Source organism: Dipodomys merriami, unplaced genomic scaffold (genome assembly GCF_024711535.1).
Source record: "Dipodomys merriami isolate MVZ:Mamm:240054 unplaced genomic scaffold, mDipMer1.0.p SCAF_4, whole genome shotgun sequence".
Classification (NCBI taxonomy): domain Eukaryota; kingdom Metazoa; phylum Chordata; class Mammalia; order Rodentia; family Heteromyidae; genus Dipodomys; species Dipodomys merriami.
This window is the reverse complement of record NW_027205603.1, coordinates 54,846,857-54,868,062: the sequence shown is the minus strand read 5'-3', so window position 1 is coordinate 54,868,062 and position 21,206 is coordinate 54,846,857. Positions and strand designations below refer to the sequence as shown.

The 21,206-nt window shown below is 34.7% G+C and overlaps 1 protein-coding gene across 3 annotated transcripts in view; it reads right to left on the bottom strand.

Moving 5' to 3' along the window:
* Positions 1-1,020: 1,020 nt before the first annotated feature.
* Positions 1,021-21,206, bottom strand: part of Cnbd1 (cyclic nucleotide binding domain containing 1) — a 294,076-nt gene continuing 273,890 nt past the window's right edge. For 2 of the 3 annotated variants that reach the window (XM_069991806.1, XM_069991807.1), the window contains exons 13-14: positions 20,579-20,638; positions 1,021-1,163 (exon numbers count right to left, since the gene is read on the bottom strand). In XM_069991806.1, the coding sequence (XP_069847907.1) occupies positions 1,050-1,163; positions 20,579-20,638 (174 nt within the window). In that variant the 3' untranslated portion in view covers positions 1,021-1,049. The remainder of the gene's footprint in view (positions 1,164-20,578; positions 20,639-21,206) is intronic. The other variant, XM_069991808.1, reaches the window with a different exon arrangement.

Sequence of the window (21,206 nt, the reverse complement as noted above, 5' to 3'; positions counted from 1 at the left end):
CATATATAATTCTAAATATTTCAGTTTTACAAAGCATTAATGCTACATCTCACTAAGTTAAAAGTTTGGGTTAAAAATATTGTGAGTGATTGAAAACGTTTAGTATTTCAAATGGTCAAGATGTTTTAAAATTAGGTTTCATTTAGTGTGAAAATTTTAAAACCTACCTGGACTGAACTGCTTGATGGATTCAACTAATTCTTTGTCTTAATTAGAAAATGAGAGCCAAAATTAGATTTTGATATTTGTGCTGATGTTTTCCCTTTGAACATGTCATCATAATTTCTCCTTTTATTAGAAGTTTAACAGATATCATATGACTATCATAATCTTATACAAGAAGTTTTATACTAGAAGTTTTACACTGGAAGTTTTGCAGATATACTGCCATGAACAGTAAAGCGTGAGGAAAAATAAATTAGAATGTGATGTGGGAAAGGAATGAGACATGTTTTATGTTTCTCTTTAGAAGATGATGCTACAGGAATTGAAAATCTTTTTCTAAAAAGAGTTTCAAAAACACAAGGATAATCAATGCCAAAACATCATAGTGTTGCACTCTCAAAAGGGCTACGTTAGAATCATGCGAAAGTATGACCTTATGGAAAATTATTTGATAGAAGTTCTCTTTGTTTAAATATAAGATTTAAAGCCTACAGTTATAATAATAATATCATAATCTATCATATCTAATGATATATAGGTCTTAGGAAGCAATATCTCCAATTAGGATTTAGTTGTCCAAAATTATTTATTTGAAACTTTTTGGCCAATGAAAATGGTTGCTCTGAAAGGTTTTAATCTTTGATAATGATACAAAACCACAGAAAAAAGGAAAATAGAGTAATATAAATTGAAATTTTACTTATACAAACCAAATGTATTAGGAAAAATTAAAAATAAATAATTAGGAAAATGTCCAGAAATGGAGATATCTGTATATTATGTAGACCATGATAGCATTTAAAATTTAAAAGTACAGAAAGTAAAAGACAAGAACAAAAACCTTAATAGTCCAAGTTGAAGCTTCTTATAAGCCTGTGCCTTTATTAATTAATGAGAATATTCTTGAGATTCCTGGGAATGCTTGGCCACTCATGAGTCCATTTTCCAAAACCTGGAACAATTCCATTATGAAACAAAGATTTGTTTAAGGTAATATCCTAGAAAGGAAAGATTAATAAAAATAATTAGTCCTATCATCATTACACTTTAAAATGCACAGTAGCCTTGCCAATGTGCATTCTACAAAAAAAGCCTACTGAAAACCATAACAAATCTTAGGAATTCTAAGGGTAGATTTTCAACTAAACAAAATCTATAGAAAATATGACTTCTCTATAATTTTAATACAATTATTTGAATGTTAATATCAAAATACTTTTTAAATGAAGCTAATTTTATGTTTACAAATGAAGTACATAAAGACAAATTATAATACAACTCTGGATTTATAAGACGTGTTACTCATAGTGAGAAGATAAATTCAGAAATACAAATTTTATAATTTTACAAGAATAGAAATTTTATAGGTATTGTTTGTTATTATTAAGCATTAATTATTTGATATCCCTCTTTGGGATCTCCCTTTTGGAGATCTCCCTTTTGGAGATCCCAAAGAGGACATCCCTTAGAATGCTCTGGCCCATTGATGAGAAAAGTGGCCCTATCACTTGCTTTGTTTAATATTGAGAAAAGACCTGAGATATGTCTTGCTTAAACTTCAACACTTTGGAATGTTCCCTGCTCTTTTGCAGTGAAATAATGCTCCAGTCTGTAGACAAGCAGTCAGTCTACCTGGGAGAAGAATGAGCAGTGAACTTTTCCTGTTCAGTTTCATTAAGTTCTGGCTCATTTGTACAATGGAAAGAATAGACTAACCTGAAAAAATACATTAATTCATAAAAATATATCTGACTCCATACTTGATTTTATTGATATCAGCTTTCCTTTCAATGAACAGAGAATTAAATAAAACCATAAGCAATAAGTAAATTTATAAACAAGAAAATAACAGATTTGTGTTGCGTGACAATGATGTTCTGTTTAAGTCTTAGAAAAACCATGAATGATGGGGATATTTTTATTGCACTTCAGATGAGGACACTATGGCAATTTTTAATAAAAAATCTCTAGCTGGCTCCATTAGCTGACACAAAATTTATATCATAATATTACTAAATAAATATAAACATTTAGATTTCAATATTTGGAACAGTAATATTTTATAACTTAAAATAATAAGTACACAACCCAATTATGAAATCAATAATACATAATAAATAAAATAAATATTTCTTCTATTGTTTCTTATTTTTAGCTTAATTCTTCACACTTGTGCAGTTTGTTCACTAAATTCTTATGTCACATTTTATTAGAAAGATTAATGAAGTTCCCCCCATTCTCCACTACTAATATTACTATTATATAGTAACATGGCTATTTCCCATTGAAGTAGTTCCCATTACAAAGTTCCCATTGAATATTTACATTAATATTAATTAAAAACAAACAGAAACAACAAGTCTCTTTAGTACATACTTTAAAATAGAAATCTAAATTATTTATGTTTCTTTTGTATTAATTTTCTTACAAACACTCAAAAAAGCAGCACTGATAAATAGATTTTCAATTAAGAGGACTGTGATATTACATAAATTATATCTTTTTCATTGGAATATGAAAATATGCATCATGCAGAGCCAGTATTTCCAGAAACTAAAAATTCCCAGAATAGGGCTATGAGATGTGATCTTTCACATCCTTCAGATCCATACTGGTGAAGCTTAGATTTAAATCCATCCAATCTGTTCATATTACCTTAAAAGAGATACTAGAAATATAATTCTGTTAAGTAGATAAAACAACTCACAGAACTCAATTTTAATAGCTAAAGTTTAAACAGTATATGAAATAACAGAATTTCAAAGAAACATTAATAAAGAGAATATGATTCATGGATATAGAGACAGATACCAACAAAAACACTCATGTGGAGGAGTTAATTTCACACTTATTATTTTTCTTTCATTATATACAATCAAAAATTGCTGGGGCAGCCGGGCGCTGGTGGCTCACGCCTGTAATCCTAGCTACTCAGGAGGCTGAGATCTGAGGATCGTGGTTCAAAGCCAGCCCAGGCAGGAGAGACCATGAGACTCCTTTCTCCAATAAACCACCAGAAAACCGGAAGTGGCCTGTAGCTCAAGTGGTAGAGCGCTTGCCTTGAGCTGAAGAGCTGAGGGACAGCGCCCAGGCCCAGAGTTCAAGCCCCACGACCGACAAAAAAAAAAAAAAAAAAAAAAATTGCTAGGGCAAAAAATAAAATACCTAGGAATTAACTTAACCAAAGAAGTGAAGGACCTCTATGATGAAAACTTTAAAATCTTGAAAAAGGAAATCAAAAAAGAACTTAGAAAATGGCAAAACCTCCCATGCTCCTGGATTGGAAAGATTAACATCGTGAAAATGGCAATACTTCCCAAGGCAATCTACAAATTCAATGCGATACCTATCAAAATTCCAACCTCATTCTTCAAGGAAATAGAAGAGGCAATCCAAAAATTCATATGGAACAATAAAAGACCCTGAATAGCAATGGAAAGAACACTTTCCTCAATGGAAAGAACACTGCTGGAGGAATATCAATACCAAATTTCAAACTCTACTATAAAGCCATAGTAATCAAAACAGCTTGGTACTGTCATAAGAACAGACCTCAGGACCAATGGAATAGAATTGAAAACCCAGAAATAAACTTACAGACCTATAGCCATCTAATCTTCGATAAGGGAGTTAAAATAATAGAATAGAAGAAAGACAGCCTCTTCAGTAAATGGTGCTGGCAAAATTGGTTAACTACTTGTAGAAAACTAAAACTAGATCCTTATATATCACCCTACACAAGAATCAACTCCAAATGGATCAAAGACCTCGGAGTCAAAGCAGACACTCTGAAAACATTATAGGAGAAACCCTAGGTCTCCTTGGCGCAGGGCGAAATTTTCTGAATAGAGACCCAGAAACACAACAAATCAAAGAAAGGTTGGATAAATGGAATTGCATGAAGTTGCAGAGCTTCTGCATGGCAAAGGACATAGCTAGCAAGATCAATAGAAAGCCCATAGATTGGGAGAAGATCTTCACTAGCCATACAAAGGACAAGGGTCTCATATCTAAAAAATACTTGGAACTCAAAAAATTAAATCCCCAAAAACAAATCCTCAAAGAAACAACTGCCCAATAAATAAGTGGGCGAAAGTCTTAAAGAGAAGCTTCTCTGAAGAAGAAAGAAGGATGGCCAATAGACAAATGCAGAAATGCTCAACATCCCTAGCCATAAAAGAAATGCAAATCAAAACAACATTGAGATACCACCTCACCCCAGTTAGAATGGCAAAAATCAGAACTCTAACAACAACAGATGCTGGAGGGGATGTGGAGAGAAGGGAACCTTACTTCATTGTTGGTGGGAGTGTAAACTTGTTCAACCACTTTGGAAAGTAGTATGGAGGTTCCTCAAAAGACTTCAAATAGAACTCCCCTATGACCCAGCAATCCCACTTTTGGGCATTTATCCAAATGTTTACAAACAAGACCACACTAAAGCTACCAGCACAACTATGTTTATTATAGCATTATTTACCATAGTTAAGATATGGAACCAACCCAGATGCCCCTCAGTAGATGAATGGATCAAGAAAATGTGGTATATATACACAATGGAATTCTATGCCTCCATCAGAAAGAATGACATTGCCCCATTTGTTAGGAAATGGAAAGGCTTGGAAAAAATTATATTAAGTGAAGTAAGCCAAGCCCAAAGAAACATAAGGTCCCATGGTTTCCCTTATTTGCAATATCTAGTATATGTATGAGTCAAGCAGAAAAGGTCAGATAATGTGATGTTAGGAAAATGAACCATTAGATATGTATTTAAATGTATTTTTCTTTCATGCATTTGTTTCTAAAGCATTTATAAGATTACTTCTTTGTTGTTTTGTATGTCCCTCCCCCACAGTATAACCCCTGCTTTCCCTATATTTGATGTTGGTATAATTTGTGGAGGAGATGGGGAAAAACCAGTCGTTTAAGGATACAGGTGGACCTGTTGCAACAATGAGAAGTACAAGTTGTCATGTCCAAAACGAGCTTTACAACGTCAGTGGGGGGGGAGGGAATGGGGGGGAAGGGGGGAGGCTGGGAAGGGATGTGAAGGGTAAACAAAAGGAGGAGGCTGCAATGCTTGGTAAGAAATGTACGCATTATCCTGCCCATGTAATTGTAACCCCTCTGTACAGTATGTTCACAAATAATTAAAATTAAAATTAAAAAAAAATTGCTGGGGGGCTGGGAAGCTGGCTCAGTGGTAGAGCACTTGCCTTGCATGTCTGAGGCCCTGGGTTCGATTCCTCAGCACCACACAAACAAAAAGGAAAAAAGCCGGAAGTGGCATTGTGGCTAAAGTGGTAGAGCTCTAGCCTTGAGCTGAAGAGCTGAGGGACAGGGCCCAAGCCTAGAGTTCAGGCCCACGACCGGACCCCCCCCAAAAAATTGCTGGGGATAATTTACAATAAAAGATAAAAGCAAGGAACATCCTTAAAACCAAGTGAAAGGAAAGTTCACAGGACACAGGAAAACAATATAAAAATATTACTTAAGTGATAAGGACTCAAATGATTTTTCTTTCTTGCTATTGTTTCTAACATATGTATAAGATGATTTCTTTGTTGCTTTGTATGTCCATCCCCCACAATATAACCCCTGTTTTTACTGTATTTGATGTTGGTATAATTTGGGGAAGGGAAAGGAAAAAACAAATTGTTAAAATAGGGATACAGAGGGGTTACAATTACATGAGAAAGGAAATGAGTACATTTCTTATCAAGCATTGTAGCCTCCTCATTTGTTTCTCCTTACCATCCCTGCCCTTCCATCTTCCTCCCCTACCCTCCCACCCACCACATCCCCCTCCGCCAAAGTTGAAAAGTTTGTTTTTCGACATAATGGCTTGTACATCTCATTGTTGCAATGAGTCCACCTGTATCCCTATTTTCTTGATCCATTCATCTACTGAGGTGCATCTGGATTGGTTCCGTATCTTAGCTATGGTAAATAATGCTGCAATGAACATGGTTGTTCTGATAGCTTTAGTATGGCCTAATTTGAGGTTCATGGGTGTAGAAGAGCACTGAGGTACAGAAATTAATGGTCTAGCAAATTTATTTAACAGGATCCTAGCGAAAACTTCCCAAACATGCAAAAAGATAAGCCCATTCAAATACAAAAACTTTTTAGAACCCCAAATAGACAAGACAAGAATAGGACATCCCATCATCACATTGGAATCCACACAGGACCAATTCAGACCAAGGAAAGGTTCCTTAAAGCTGTCAAGGGAAAAGATCAATCACCTGTAAAGGGAAACCAATCGGAATAACTTCAGATTTCTCAACAGAGACAATGAAAGCAAGAAGAGTCTAGAATGATTTATGCCACACCCTACAGACAAACAACTATCAACCAAAAATACTGTACACAGCAATTGGAACAAAAAGCAAGATCTTTCTATCTTCTACCTTCAATAGACACACCTTGCCCACAAACAAACATTTTCTGAAAGTTAAAGGCTGGAATAAAATCTACCAAGCAAATGTCCCCCATAAACATGTGGGATTTGCAATCCTAAAATCAGATAAAATAGACTTAATATTAGCAACAGGAGATAGAGAAGGTCATTACATACTAATTAAGGGATCTCTCCTTCAGAAGAATATTACAATTCTTGATATCTATTCACCAAATTATGGAGTACCCAAATTTATCCAAGACGCACTACTTTCCCTAAAATCTCACATAGATCCAAAGACTTTAATGATTGGGGACTTTAACACACCATTATCCCCACTGAATAGATCAATCCAGCAAAAACTCAACAGAAAAACTTTGGATCTAAACAACTGCATAGATCAACTAGACTTCACAGACATCTACTGAATATTGCACCTAGTAGCATCAGAATAGACATTCTTCTCAGCAGCATGTGAAATATTCTCCAAAATAAACCACACTTTCGGTCACAAAGCAAGTTAATTCAAATTCAGAAACATTGAAATTATGCCCTGCATTCTCTCAGATCACAAGGAAATAAAATTAGAATTTAACACCAAAAGCCACCAAAGAAAATCTTGTAACACATGGAGGATGAACAACACACTGTGGAACCACCAGTGGGTCATAGAAGAGATTAGAAAGGAAATTCAAATGATCATGGTATTTAACAAAAATAAACACACAAACAACACGCTCCTCTAGGACACAGCAAAGGCAGTACTCTGGGGCAAGTTTATAGCTCTGAGTTCCAACATCAACAAATTGGAGAGATCTCAAACCAACAATTTAATGAGGAACCTGAAGCTCCTTGAAAAAGACCAAAAAGCTAACCTCCAATCCAGTAGACAGAAACAAAGAATTACAATTAAATCAGAATTAAAAGAATTAGAGTCCAAAAAATTATAGAATCAACAAAACAAAGAGTTGGTTCTTCAAAAAAATTAACAGAATTGACAGATCCTTAGCAAATCTTATTAAAAAAAGAACACACCCAAATAAACAAACTCAGAGATGAGAATGGTAACATCACAACAGAAACAACCAAGATTCAGAACATTATAAGGGGATACTTTTCAAATTTTTAGGCTAATAAGCTTGAAAATCGAGAAGAAATGGATGAATTTCTAGCAAATATTGACATGCCCAAACTAAACCAAGATGATTTAACAACTTAACAGATCCATATCAAGCATTGAAGTAGAAACATCAATAAGAGACCTCCACACAAGAAAAGCCCAGGACCAGATCGAATTACACCTGAATTCTACAAGGACTTCTAAGCAGAACTCAGACCAATTCTCCTCCAACTCTTCAATGAAATTGAAATTGAAAGTTCACTACCAAACTCTTTCTGTGAAACCATAATAACCCTCATCCCAAAACCAGACAGGCACTCATCAAAGAAAGAGATATATATATAATAATTTTTTGATGAACAGCAATGCAAAACTTCTCAACAAAATTTTGACCAATCGACTTCAACATCTCATCAAAAAAATAATATACAATGATCAAGCAGGACTCATTTCAGGAATACAAAGCTGGTTTAATATATCAAAATCAATTAATGTAATTCATCACATCAACAAGAACACAGATAAGAACATGATTATCCCAATAGATGCAGAAAAAGCATTTGACAAGATCCAACATCCCTTTATGATGAAAGCTCTGGAGAAACTAGGTATCCATGGAACATTCCTCAACATAATAAAGGCTGTGTATGACAAACCTACAGACAGCATTATACTTAATGGCGAAAAACTAAAGCCATTTCCTCTAAATTCAGGAATGTGAAAAGGATGTCTACTCTCTCCACTTCTCTTCAGTTTAGTATTAGAATGCCTAGCAAATACAGTAAGTCAAGATACAAATGTAAAGGAGATTCTAATAGGGAAAGATGAAGTAAAACTCTCCCACTTCGTGGATGAGATGACATGATCTTGTATTCAGAGCACCCATGGACTCCATTCCCAAGTTACTCGGGCTGATTCAAAACTTTGGCAAATAGCAGGATACAAAATTAATCCTCAAAAATTAATGGCTTTTCTGTATACCAACAGCAAGAAGAAAGCAGCTGAAATCAGGAAAGCAACTCTTTTTGTAATAACCCTACAAAATATAAAATACCAAGAGTTAATTAAAGAAGTGAAGGATCTCTATGATGAAAAGTTTAAAAACCTGAAAAGGGAAATTAAACCAGAATGAAGTACGTCATAGTAAAATCTATGATGCTCCTGGATTGGGAGGTTTAACATCATGAAAATGGCAATACTGCCAAAGGCTATCTACAAACTCAAGGTGATACCTATCAATATCCCAACTTCATCCTTCAAGGAAATAGAAGCAGCAACCCAAAAATTCATATAGAACAAAAAAAAGACCCCGAATAGAAAAAGCAACCCTTAGCAGAATGAACAGTGTTAGAGGAATATCAATACCAAACTTCAAACTCTACTACAAAGCCATAGTAATCAAAACAGCTTAATACTGGCACAAGAACAGACTCGAGGATTAATGGAATAGAACTGAAGACCCAGAAATGAACCCACAGACCTATAGCCACCTAATCTTTGATAAGGGAACTAAAAAATAGAATGGAAGAAAGAACCTCTTCAGTAAGTGGTGCTGGCAAAATTGGTTAAACACTTGTAGAAAACTAAAGCTAGACCCTTATATATCTCACCCTACACCAGAATCAACTCCAAATGGATCAAAGACCTCGAAGTCAAAGCAGACACTCTGAAAACATTACAGAAAAGAATAGGAGAAACTCTAGGGCTCCTTGGAACAAGCCGAAATTTTCTTAATAGAGACCCAGAAACACTACAAATCAAAGAAAGGTTGGACAAATGGGATTGCATGAAATTGCAGAGCTCCTGCATGGCAAAGGACATAGCTAGCAAGATCAATAGAAAGTCCACGGATTAGGAGAAGATCTTCATTAGCCATACAACAGACAAGGGTCTCATATCTAAAATATTCTTAGAACTCAAAAAAACTAAATCCCGCTGGGCACTCAGGTGTCTCACACCTGTAATCCTAGCTACTCAAGAGGCTGAGATCTGAGAATCGCAGTTCAAAGCCAGACAGGGCAGGAAAGTCCAAGAAACTCTTATTTCCAATAAACCCCCACATATCTGAAAGTGGCGCTTAGCCCAAGTGGTAGAGCACTAGCCTTGAGCTGAAGAGCTGAGGGACAGTGCTTCAAGCCCAGAGTTCAAGCCCCATGACTGACAAAAGAAAAAGAAAAAAAATTTAAATCCCCCAATAACAAACCATCAAAGAAACAACCACCCCATCAAAAAGAAGTAAAGAGAGACTTCTCTGAAGAGGAAATAAGAATGGTCAATAGACACATGAAGAAATGCTCAACTTCTCTAGCCATAAAAGAAATGCAAATCAAAACAACATAGATAATGAGTACATTTCTTATTAAGCATTGTTATCTCCTCCTTTGTTTCCCCTTCTCATCCCTTCCCATCTCCCTCCCATGCCCCCCAAATTTGTAAAGTTTGTTTTTCGACATAATGACTTGTATTTTCACATTAAAAAAATTGAGATTCCACCTCACCCCAGTTAAAATGGCTATAATTAAGAAATCTAATAACAACAGATGCTGGAGGGGATGGCCCAAAGGGAACCCTACTGCATTGTTGGTGGGAATGTCAACTTGTTCAACCACTTTGGAAAGTAGTATGGAGGTTCCTCAAAAGACCCCCACATATAGCTCCCCTATGACCCAGCAATCCCACTTTTAGGCATTTATAAACGATCACAAACAAGCCCATACTAAAGCTACCATCACAACTGTTTATCATAGCATTATTCACCATAGTTAAGATCTAGAAACAACCCAGATGCCCCTCAGTAGATGAATGGATTAAAAACATGTGGTGTACACACACACACACACACACACACGCACACACACTGGAATTCTATGTCTCCTTCAGAAAGAATGACATAGCCTTATTTGTTAGGAATTGGAAAAACTTGGAAAAAATTATATTAAGTGAAGTAAGACAGACCCAAAGAAACATAGGTCTCATGTATTCTCTTATCTGCAATAATGAGTATATGTCTAGGACAATCAGAAAAGGTCAGAAGCTATGTAAATATGACCATATAAGATGATGCTAAGTGAAATGAACCCCAAGATAGGGACACCAGAGGCTTTATCTGTCTTGCTGTTCTTTTTAATGTACTTACTATATACTATGTAATTTTTTTGTTTGTTTCTTTGTTCTTCCCCCATGGTATAACCTCTGTTGTCACTGTATAGGATTTTGGTGTCCTGCATCTTTTATATTTTGGGGAGGGGAACGGAAATAACAAAATGCTGAAATAAGGATACAGGATGACCCATTGTAACAACGAGATGTACAAGACACTATGTTGAAAACACACTTTACAACTTTGGGAAGGGGAGGGAGAAGTTGGGGAAGTGGGGAGCAAATGATATAGAGGGGGAAAAAGGAGGGAGTAACAATGCTTGATAGGAAATGTACTCATTACCTTATTCATGTAACTGTAACCCCTCTGTACAGTATCTTCACAATAAAATATATATTGCAGGGAATGGATGGAGCTAGAACAAATCATATTATTTGAGGTAAGCTAAGCTCAGAGAGACAAATGACGCATGTTGTCTCATATATGCAGAAACTAGATCGAAAATACACTGAGATAATGAAGTATGCAGGATTCTAGATAATCACACACAGTAAGACCACAAGAAGATCCTCTTAGGAGGGAAACACAAAGGCACGATGTATAAGTGCCTCTTCATATTTTATATAGAATAATACTAAAATTAACTCCAATATATGGAAACAAGAGACCTCTTATTTTTCCTTTCTTTTTCAGTTTTTATTTATTGATGATTCTGTCTTTTTTACCTTTTGTATGGTATATTCAAGTGTTCATTTTCAGAAAGTTTGGGAAGAGAGCACAGAACTCGAGAAGAAAGGGTTTAAAGTGCAGCAGCAGAGCTCACTGAACACTGAAGAAAGTGAACTATACAACTCATAGGTGGAGATGAGAGGGCAGGATTGGGAAAGAATGAGGGAACAGAAGACACCATAGGAAAGAAATTGTAGTCATTACCTATCTCATGTAATTGTAATCGCTCTGTACATCACTTCTATAAGAACAATAATGTACATTAATATAAATTATTCTCCTCCACAATTTCACTCTATACCCTTAGAGAAAATTGAATATTCAGTTTTGTATAAGAATGTTATTTTTCTCTATTTCTCTAGATTGTAAATATCCTCCCAAGAAAGTCCAAATAATAAACAAATGTTTCTGAGAGGATGATATTAACCTTCAATTTATTGTTTTTTATTCTTATTAATTTGCTTCATTGAACTTATTGGTTACACATTTTTGAAAAAGATGTTATCTTTGATATCCAAAATTTTTCTTAAGGAGAATCAAATTTAGGTTCTGTTGATTTACTGTTGATATTACCTAGACTTAGAATGTAGAGATTTTCTATTTCTTAAGTTATGCCATTGAGTTCTAACAGTTGAAGGCAGAAAAAGCAGAAACATGGAAATGTATATTTGGATTTGGAATAGAGTCTAAAATATTTTATTACTTCACTTTACTCCTCTCTTCCTCTGTTGTAAAATACAGATAATTTTTTTTATCATTTTTATCCTTTTAAATTGCAAAGTTCAGTGGTATTTAGTGCATCTACATTATTGTGTAATCATCACTACCACCCATCTCCAGAATGCTTTCATTATTCCAAATTTAATTTATTAATTTATAACTTCCCCTGACTCTCCCTCAAATCTCAGGTAAACACTATTATACCTTCTGTATCTGGGAATCTGAGATCTCTTTTAAGAAAACTCATATTTAACCTACTTTTTTTTGACTTACTGCACTTGCATAAGATCGTCAAAATTCAATCAATTCTCTCTTCTAGTATTTTTTCCTAGCTGGAAAATAAGAATATATTTGGTGACAAAGTTTTTGAAAAACATGGAATTAATGCTTTTAGTGGACAGTATATTCAGGCAAATTCAAGCATGTGTTTTTTGTTTGAGGGCGAGAGTGTCTGGGGAACAGACAAGGAAGCTGTGGAAGTTGACATCACAGCTCTTGTATTTCCCTTGTTGTGCCAGAATATTAAGTTGAACACTTTTCAGCACTTCTTCATTTGTGGTTCACACTGGGAATTGAAAATTATATACTTAATGCTTGGTTTGAAAATGAACAAAAGCTTTATAACAGCCTCCTTGCCTATCTTCCTGTTTCAACTCAAAGAAATCAGCATGTTTTTCTATTAGAAACCTAGTCATGAAAATCATTTAGGAACATGTCATTGTTAAAACAAAACCATTCCATGGCAGTGAGGACAAAGAATGCCAAGTTAAACACAAAGATAAAAGCTATGCCCATATTACTACGCAATTAGACACATCCCATTGTGAATTGTTTGAGTCCTTGATGGCAGAAGTTGGTCCACTGAACAATTCATTCTCAGGATTTAGCTCTCTCCTAAAACTACATTCAGATTTCCTAGTAGATTATATCTTTCTCTCTTTTTTTCCAAGTCTTGAGGCTTGTATTTAGGGTCTGAATGCTGTCCCTGAGCTTTTGGCTCAAAGATATATAGTGCTCTACCACTTGAGCCACAACTCCACTTCTCATTGTTTTTGTGGTTCACTGGAGATAAAAGTTTTGTCGACTTTCCTGCCTTGGCTGGCCTCAAACCAGGATCCTCAGATTTCAGCCTCCTGAGTAGCTAGGATTACAAGCATAAGATACCAGGTATTTGATGATGTCTTTTTATCCAAAGCAGCAGATGAAGCTTCATTTTCAGGAAACCAGTACAATAATTACAAGGACTAATTTCACCTGTAGTACAACAAGGTAGTCTTTGGATTTGGATTCTCAAATGTAACACTAAATTCATTTAACCAAATACAAATCAGATGACAAATTGTTTTATTCAAATAAAAATTAAATACTTTACTTAGAAGCTTCATTTATTTTTTGATCTTTGAAACACGAGTCAAATTCATCAATAGATGAAAATATTCAAGTGAAAATGAAAGCAACATGAACACACCCATAATATTTTTATAGCAATAAAAACACATGTACCAATATTTCCTGCAATGAATTTTCTTTAACAAATACTAGTTCACTTTTAATATTTCTTATATGAATAAAAATTATTACAAATTATTGGAAGTTGAAACTACCCATCAGAGAATCTTTGGGTTCAAAGTCCAGTCTATATATGACATGACTCCACTAAGCCAAGGACAGCTTATCTTGTCACTTTTGTTGTCTATATGAGTACCTTGTTACACCATGAGTATGAGCTCAAAAAAGACTTTTAACTATAGAAGTGTGTTGATGCTATTTGTGAACCCACTTGCTTGTTCTGATATATAAGAATTTATTGTGAGCCTAAAGGATAGATTCCATGGCTACTTTTCCTTGGGTAAAGTGTCTTGTGTTTTAAATTACAAACTGTGTCTATACAGAGAATTGATTGATTGTCTGGCTTGACTTTCTCCATGCCATATGTAATATATAACAGTCTTGAATACTTAAATATAAAATAAACAACCAGAATAATGCGTCAACAAATCTAACAAGTTGTATGAAACATTTTGTTCCTTTTTTAATAACAGGAAACAATGAGACTTATAAATTGTAAACAGATCCAAATATGGATCTGTTTCTATATCAGTTCTGTGCTTGTTATTGAATATGTATCTACAAATAAAAACATGTTCTTTAAAGAGCTCAAATTCCCACAGTCCAAAGAACACAAATAAAAGTGTCAGGTATTTCAAATCTAACATAATGCTGTCAAAAAGATGAGAGTGATTTACAAAGAAAAGATGGCTTAATTAATTAACCATTCATTCTTGAATCTGTATCTGTACCTTCAAATAAAATGCTATAAAGTTTCATGAATGAATGGTTAACATTTCTTTCCAGAACAATCTCAGTGGATAGAATAAACAAACTTTATGGCTAAAATCAATAGTTGTTTTAATAGGCAAGGAAAAGACCTTCACTTTTCAATAACACATTCTACTTCAGTCATGAAGAGTAACCCAGGGCGTCAGGTCAATTAATATAATACTTTGGTACACAGAGACTTAGGCATAACAAATGAAATTTAATTTAGTAGTCTCATGTTAATCATTGAAGGTCTAGAAGAGAGCAACAACATAATTAAAGGAAAAGAAAATAGGATTTATGAGTGAGACTGAGAGAGCTAGTGAAATATAGCCTTGAGTAGAGACAGCTGAAAGATATTTAATTCCATTTTTCTAACTCTTGAAGTGAATAAACAAAGGAATTATGTTAGAGCTAATGCCAAGTGTGAATGCAAATATAAGCATATGTCATTCGTCAAAAATATTTGTGTTGCTGGAACATTTAGGCATTTTATATTTATTTTCTTTTTGTCTATAGAATTATGTGCTTCTGGCTATGGATTTAGAGAAGAGAAATAGTTCACATTGGCTATAACATTAGTGAATGAAATTTTTATTTGTTTCCTTTGTGAATATTATTATGGGATATAGCTGGATTTTTATTCAAACAACAAACCAAAAATGACAGGGCAAACAGACAATCAATGGAAGTCAGGGTCAATAATTTGGGAATATTTAATAATGCCAACTAGATGCTATGATTTGTTGTTAGATTAGGTTTCTAATTTGGTTGAAAAATCAGGGAAACCCAAAGAAAATAATAAAACTTATCTGGACACCAGCGGCTCATACCTATCATCATATCTACTTGGGAGGCTGAAATCTGAGGATGGCAGTTCAAAGCTAGCCAAGTAAGGAAAATCCATGAGACTTTTGCCTCTAATTAACCACCAGAAACCTAGAAGTAGCTCAAGGTGGTAAAGCACTAGCCTTGAACAAAAAAGCTCAAGGACAGTGCCCAGGCCCTGAGTGCAAGCCCCATGAATGACAAAAATGTAAATAAATAATAACTGGATGTTTGATTATTTAGGCTAGTTTACAATACCAAAGAGATTGACTAGAGTCAGGACATCTGGTGGAAATCTGCCTGGTACATACCATCTACATAAATAAAATAATAGGTATGAAGCATTAAAACAAAATATTATTCACTAGAAAAGTTACTTTATGAGAACCACCTTGAATCCAGGAAATGTGTTATGAACAGTACTGTGACCAATATGTCCCTCCAACTTTTGACCATTTAGCTAATTGCCATTAATGTTAAATAGCCATCTACCCCTCTCTTCTGATTTCCTTCCCCCTATCAGTTGCAGTAAAATGGTTCCTATGTCCTTATCACTTTCTTTGTCTTCTGGCAAATTTAACATAAAAATTACAGTGTTCTGTGCCACATGGGTTAATTTGTCTAAATGCATAATTTCACAAGCTACGAGAAACCAAAGGATATACTCATAATATGACTGAAACTATTTTATGCAACTATTTTAAGATAATTATATTTTGAAATATAAAAAAACAGATTCAGTTCACCTGAAGGTCTTCCTAAAAATAAATTAGTTTCTCTTTAAGTCTTTAGCCCACTTATTTATTGGGCAGTTGTTTCTTTGAGGATTTGTTGTTGGGCAATTTAATTTTTTGAGTTCCAGGTATATGAGATCCTTGTCAAGTTTTATCGCTAGTGAAGATCTTTTCCCAATCAGTGGGTTTTCTATTGATCTTGCTAGCTATGTCCTTTGCCATGCAGAAGCTCTGCAATTTCATGCAATACCATTTGTCCAACCTTTCTTTGATTTGTTGTGTTTCTGGGTCTCTATTAAGAAAATTTAAGCCTGTGCCAAGGAGACATAGGGTTTCTCCTATTCCATCCTGTAATGTTTTCAGAGTGTGTGCTTTGACTCCGAGATCTTTGATCCATTTGGAGTTGATTCTGGTGCAGGGTGATATATAAGGATCTAGTTTTAGTTTTCTACAAGTGTTTAACCAATTTTGCCAGCACCATTTACTGAAGAGGCTATCTTTCTTCCTATTTTATTAGCTCCCTTATCGAAGATTAGATGGCTATAGGTCTGTGGGTTCATTTCTGGGTTTTCAATTCTATTCCATTGGTCCTGAGGTCTGTTCTTGTTCCAGTACCAAGCTGTTTTGATTACTATCACTTTGTAGTAGAGTCTGAAATTTGGTATTGATATGCCTCCAGCACTGTTCTCTTTGTTAAGGATCATTTTTGCTATTCAGGGTCTTTTATTGTTCATATGAATTTTTGGATTGCCTCTTCTATTTCTTTGAAGAATGAGGTTGGAATATGGATAGATATCACACTGAATTTGTAGATAACCTTGGGAAGTATTGCCATTTTCATGATGTTGATCCTTCCAATCCAGGAGCATGGGAGGTTTTGCCACTTTCTAGGAAATGGAAAGACTTGGAAAAAATTATATTAAGTGAAGTAAGCCAGGCCCAAAGAAACATAGGTCCTATGGTTTCCTTTATTTACAATAACTAGTATATGTCTGAGACAAGCAGAAAAGGTCAGATAAGTTGAAGCTATGTGAAATGAACCCCAAGACAAGGATTCAAATGTTTTTTTTTCTTTCTTGCAAATATGTTTCTAACATATTTATAAGATGAGTTTTTTTGTTGCTTTGTATGTCCCTTCCCCACGGTATAACCCCTGCTTTCACTGTATTTGATGTTGGTGTAATTTGTGGAGGGGAAGGGAAAAAACAAATTGTTTAAATAGGGATACAGGTGGACCCATTGCAACAATGAGATGTACAAGGTATTATATAAAAAAATGAACTTTATAATTTTGGTGGGGGGGGAAGACTAGGGGGAGTATGGGAAGAGATGGGAAAGGGAAACAAAGGATGCTTGATAGTACTCATTATCTTGCCCATGTAATTGTAACCCCTCTGTACAGTATTTTCACAATAAATACATTAATAAATTAATAAATAAAAATAAAAAAATAATTAGTGACATAGGATTTAGAATTTGAAATTGGCTATGAGGGGACTGTGTACAATTCAAAATATTGAAAATTCTATAAATCAAGATTTTACAGTGAGAGATGGGGATAGGAATTTGTTAAATACTGACAAGCATGCTGCTATGTACAATTGTGTCTCTTCCCCGATCCCCCATATATAATTTTTGCTCCAGTTTGTGGGAACCAATAAAAAATGGCTGCAGAGGACTTCCATTGATTTAAAACCGCTAGACTAGAAGGCATGAACATGAAAACTCACAAGTACCTGTTAATGCACAGTGTCTGTAAGCTACAAAGTATGAGATGCTTACTCTCACAAAATGTTTTTCTAAATGTCTACGTGCTCCAGTATTCCTGAAGGGCATAGTACTGGAAGAAAAGAAATCAAAATTGACTTTCATGACAATTGATTGTCAGTAAGTACAACAGACTTTCCACTAGAACTAATCATTGAATGACAGGAAACAGGACATCCTTAACAAATGTTTCACTGGCATGCAAACCTAGACAGTTGAAAAATCATCTATTATTTAGGACATGAGGTAAGAACAACAATCTTGATGTGCAACATTGTGAATAATTTTGTATAAAATGTTTCCATAAGCATGATAAATTTGAGAGTTTGCTATATCCAGCCAGGAGCTTCTACGTTAAGTAATATCACTGGGTCTGACAGCAAGGTATCTTTTGAGAAACAGGAAGAGGTTTGAGTTTGCAGATGTATCAGGGAGCCTCCTCCCCTAAAGATTTGGGACTCACCTCAACCAAGTTATTGCATATGTATTTTGGGTCACTTGAGCAACAAAAGCTCTACCAGTGTATGCCTGTAATTCTTTCAACATTATTTTGAATTTGGTGGGGTCTCCCTTTTTGAAATTATATTCTACTAATAAAAGAGATGAGTAAGCAGTTATAAGTGGAAGTGCTTCAAACAAAAGAGAAAATAGATTTTAGAAAACTGAAACTTAACTGAAAGTTAAGTTTTAGTAGGGCAAGAGAGAGTTGAAAGGTACAAAATTACCACAATACTGCGTGTAACTAAAATACTGTGATTCCCAATTTTAAGGAAAATGGGAAAACATTAAAGTGTTTTATATATTTCATTTGGTGCACAGGAGTAAAGAAATGATCAGATTTTATTTTATAATCATTTTTGAAAGAAAAATGCTCCCTCTATTTTTAAAGTATTCATTTATATATGTAAATGTATATATAAGTATATTACCCTTCATATTTTAGTAAACCATTATGTTTGGAATGACTGAAGTCCTTGAGAGCCAAAACAGAGCTCAGAGATTGACAATAATTAGAATAAGTACAAAAGAATTAGCTAAGAAACTTAGAAACATATCAAGGCACGAGCAATCAGCATTCTGCCAAAGATCGCATCACTGCAGATGTGGCTGAAAAGGAATTTTCTCATGGACATTAGTCCATTCTTTGTTTCACTAAGAAAATTATTTGGAAGATGATTCTGACACTCCTTACTAAATAGATCAGTTTCCCTAGTTTTCCCATTCATGCTTAAAATGAAATGAAAGAAAACTTTCAATGTGCTGGTGGCTCAAGCCTGTAATCCCATCTAGTCAGGAGGCTGAGATCTGAAGATTGAAGTTCAAAGCAGGCCCAGGCAAGAAAGTCTGCGAGACTCTTCTCCAACTAACCACCAGAAAACTGGAAATAGAGCTATGGCTCAAAGTGGTAGAGTGGTTAACCTTGAGCAAAAGAGCTCAGTGACATCACCCAGGCCCTGAGTCAGAGCTCTACAACCAATAACAAAAAGGAAAGGAAAGGAGGGAAGGAAGGAAAGGAAAAAAGGAAGGAAAGAAAGGAAGAAAGGGAAAGAAGGAAAGGAAGGAAGGAAATGAAGGAAGGAAATAAATAAAGAAAGAAAACTTATAGGCCTCAAATCATTGCTGTGTGGTGTTTACCCATGGTCCAGAACCAGAGCCCACAACTGAGTTACCTGAAAAACCTCCTTTCTTCTATTATTTGAGTAACCTTAGGACTATCGTTTCCAGGGCCTTGTCACTTGCTATGTTACTAACTTCTATATATTTAAAAAATGAAATATCCTTCTTTCAAAAATCCTGCCTATATTTTTTCTTTGTATAAACCACATATCAGTCTAAATGTCTGCCAGCAATAGAAAGTGTTGCTATTTAAAGGAAGAATGTTGTTGTAAATGTTCATGTCAAATTTTTTTTAATTTTCTTCATATATTGAACAATGTTTCTCAGATATACCACGATATTCAAGTGATTTCTTTTTGTTCCTCAATATATCGAAAGATGTAATATATGTGATCTTTGGGGGTTTATAAACTCTGTGTATCTTAGGAGTATGGAATAGATGATAATCAGGTTAATGGTAATAGTTATGGTAATTTTGGAAGCTGATATTTTCAAAATGCCAAATGTTTGGACTGGCACCACAAAAGTATGAAAATCACTGTTGTTTTCTTCTACCATAGATATTACAAAATAATCATATTATCTCTTGACGGTCGCACGTTAATAAATTTAAAAGTATCAGAAAGTTTTGAAGAACTTTTACCTGCAGTTGGACAAATTAGATTTGCCTAATATAATTGGTTGTTATATTAGGCACCTATAATGCTTCATCAAGCTCATTCATTTCTCTAGTCCTTAATCTCCTCTTCCATAAGATAATAAAGCAGGATTTATACAAAGAAATAAAACCCAACATACACTAAGTGTTTATCACACTGTAGACAGTATGTATTTGTCTGGATAAATTTCGGACACAAAAGCAATTATCAAATGGAGTTATTTTATGTGTCTTAGAAGACTGTTAAGCATGGAGAAATTAAGGGTACATTTTTCTTTAAAATGTATTCATTATTCTTATTTTATTTCTCTTCACATTCATGTTCCCTGAAGTTACTGTTTTAAAACAGTTGGCATTTTCTAGAAAGAAACAGTGACTGTCTAGCATCTATATATCGTTGCTATGTGTCATATTATACCTTAAAATGTTTCCATTCTTTCTGTTGTTCCTTTTGTAAATATTTATATTTGACATCTTCCTACAAAAAAGCAAAATATTAGATTGAATAAATGAATATGTTGATGCAATTTGTGGAGGGGAAGGGAAAAAATAAACTGTTTAAATAGGGTTACAGGTGGACCTATTACAACAATGAGATGTACAAGATGTTATGTCGAAAAACGAACTTTGGCGGGGTAGAGGGTGGGGGTGGGGAGTGATGGTAGGAGGGTGTGGGAGTGGGGGGGTGAAGAGGTGAAGGGATGGTATGGGGAAACAAAGGAGGAGGCAACAATGCTTGATAAGAAATGTACTTACTATCTTGCCCATGTAATTGTAACCTCTCTGTATGGTATTTTCACAATAAAAAACTTATTAAAATGTTTTTATTATTTTACTAGTCACATTGTATTTCAAACCACTTAATATATAATCAAAGCACACCTTGAACACAGAACTGCTGGAATACAGCAGCAGACCAGTTGAATACACACATAACAAAAAGTTGTGATTATGAGGAATGCATTAGCTATGAACAGCAAACTTACTCCTCCAGAGACATCATCTCTGGAAATATAGTTTGATTTCTATTAATAGGGAACTCTCAT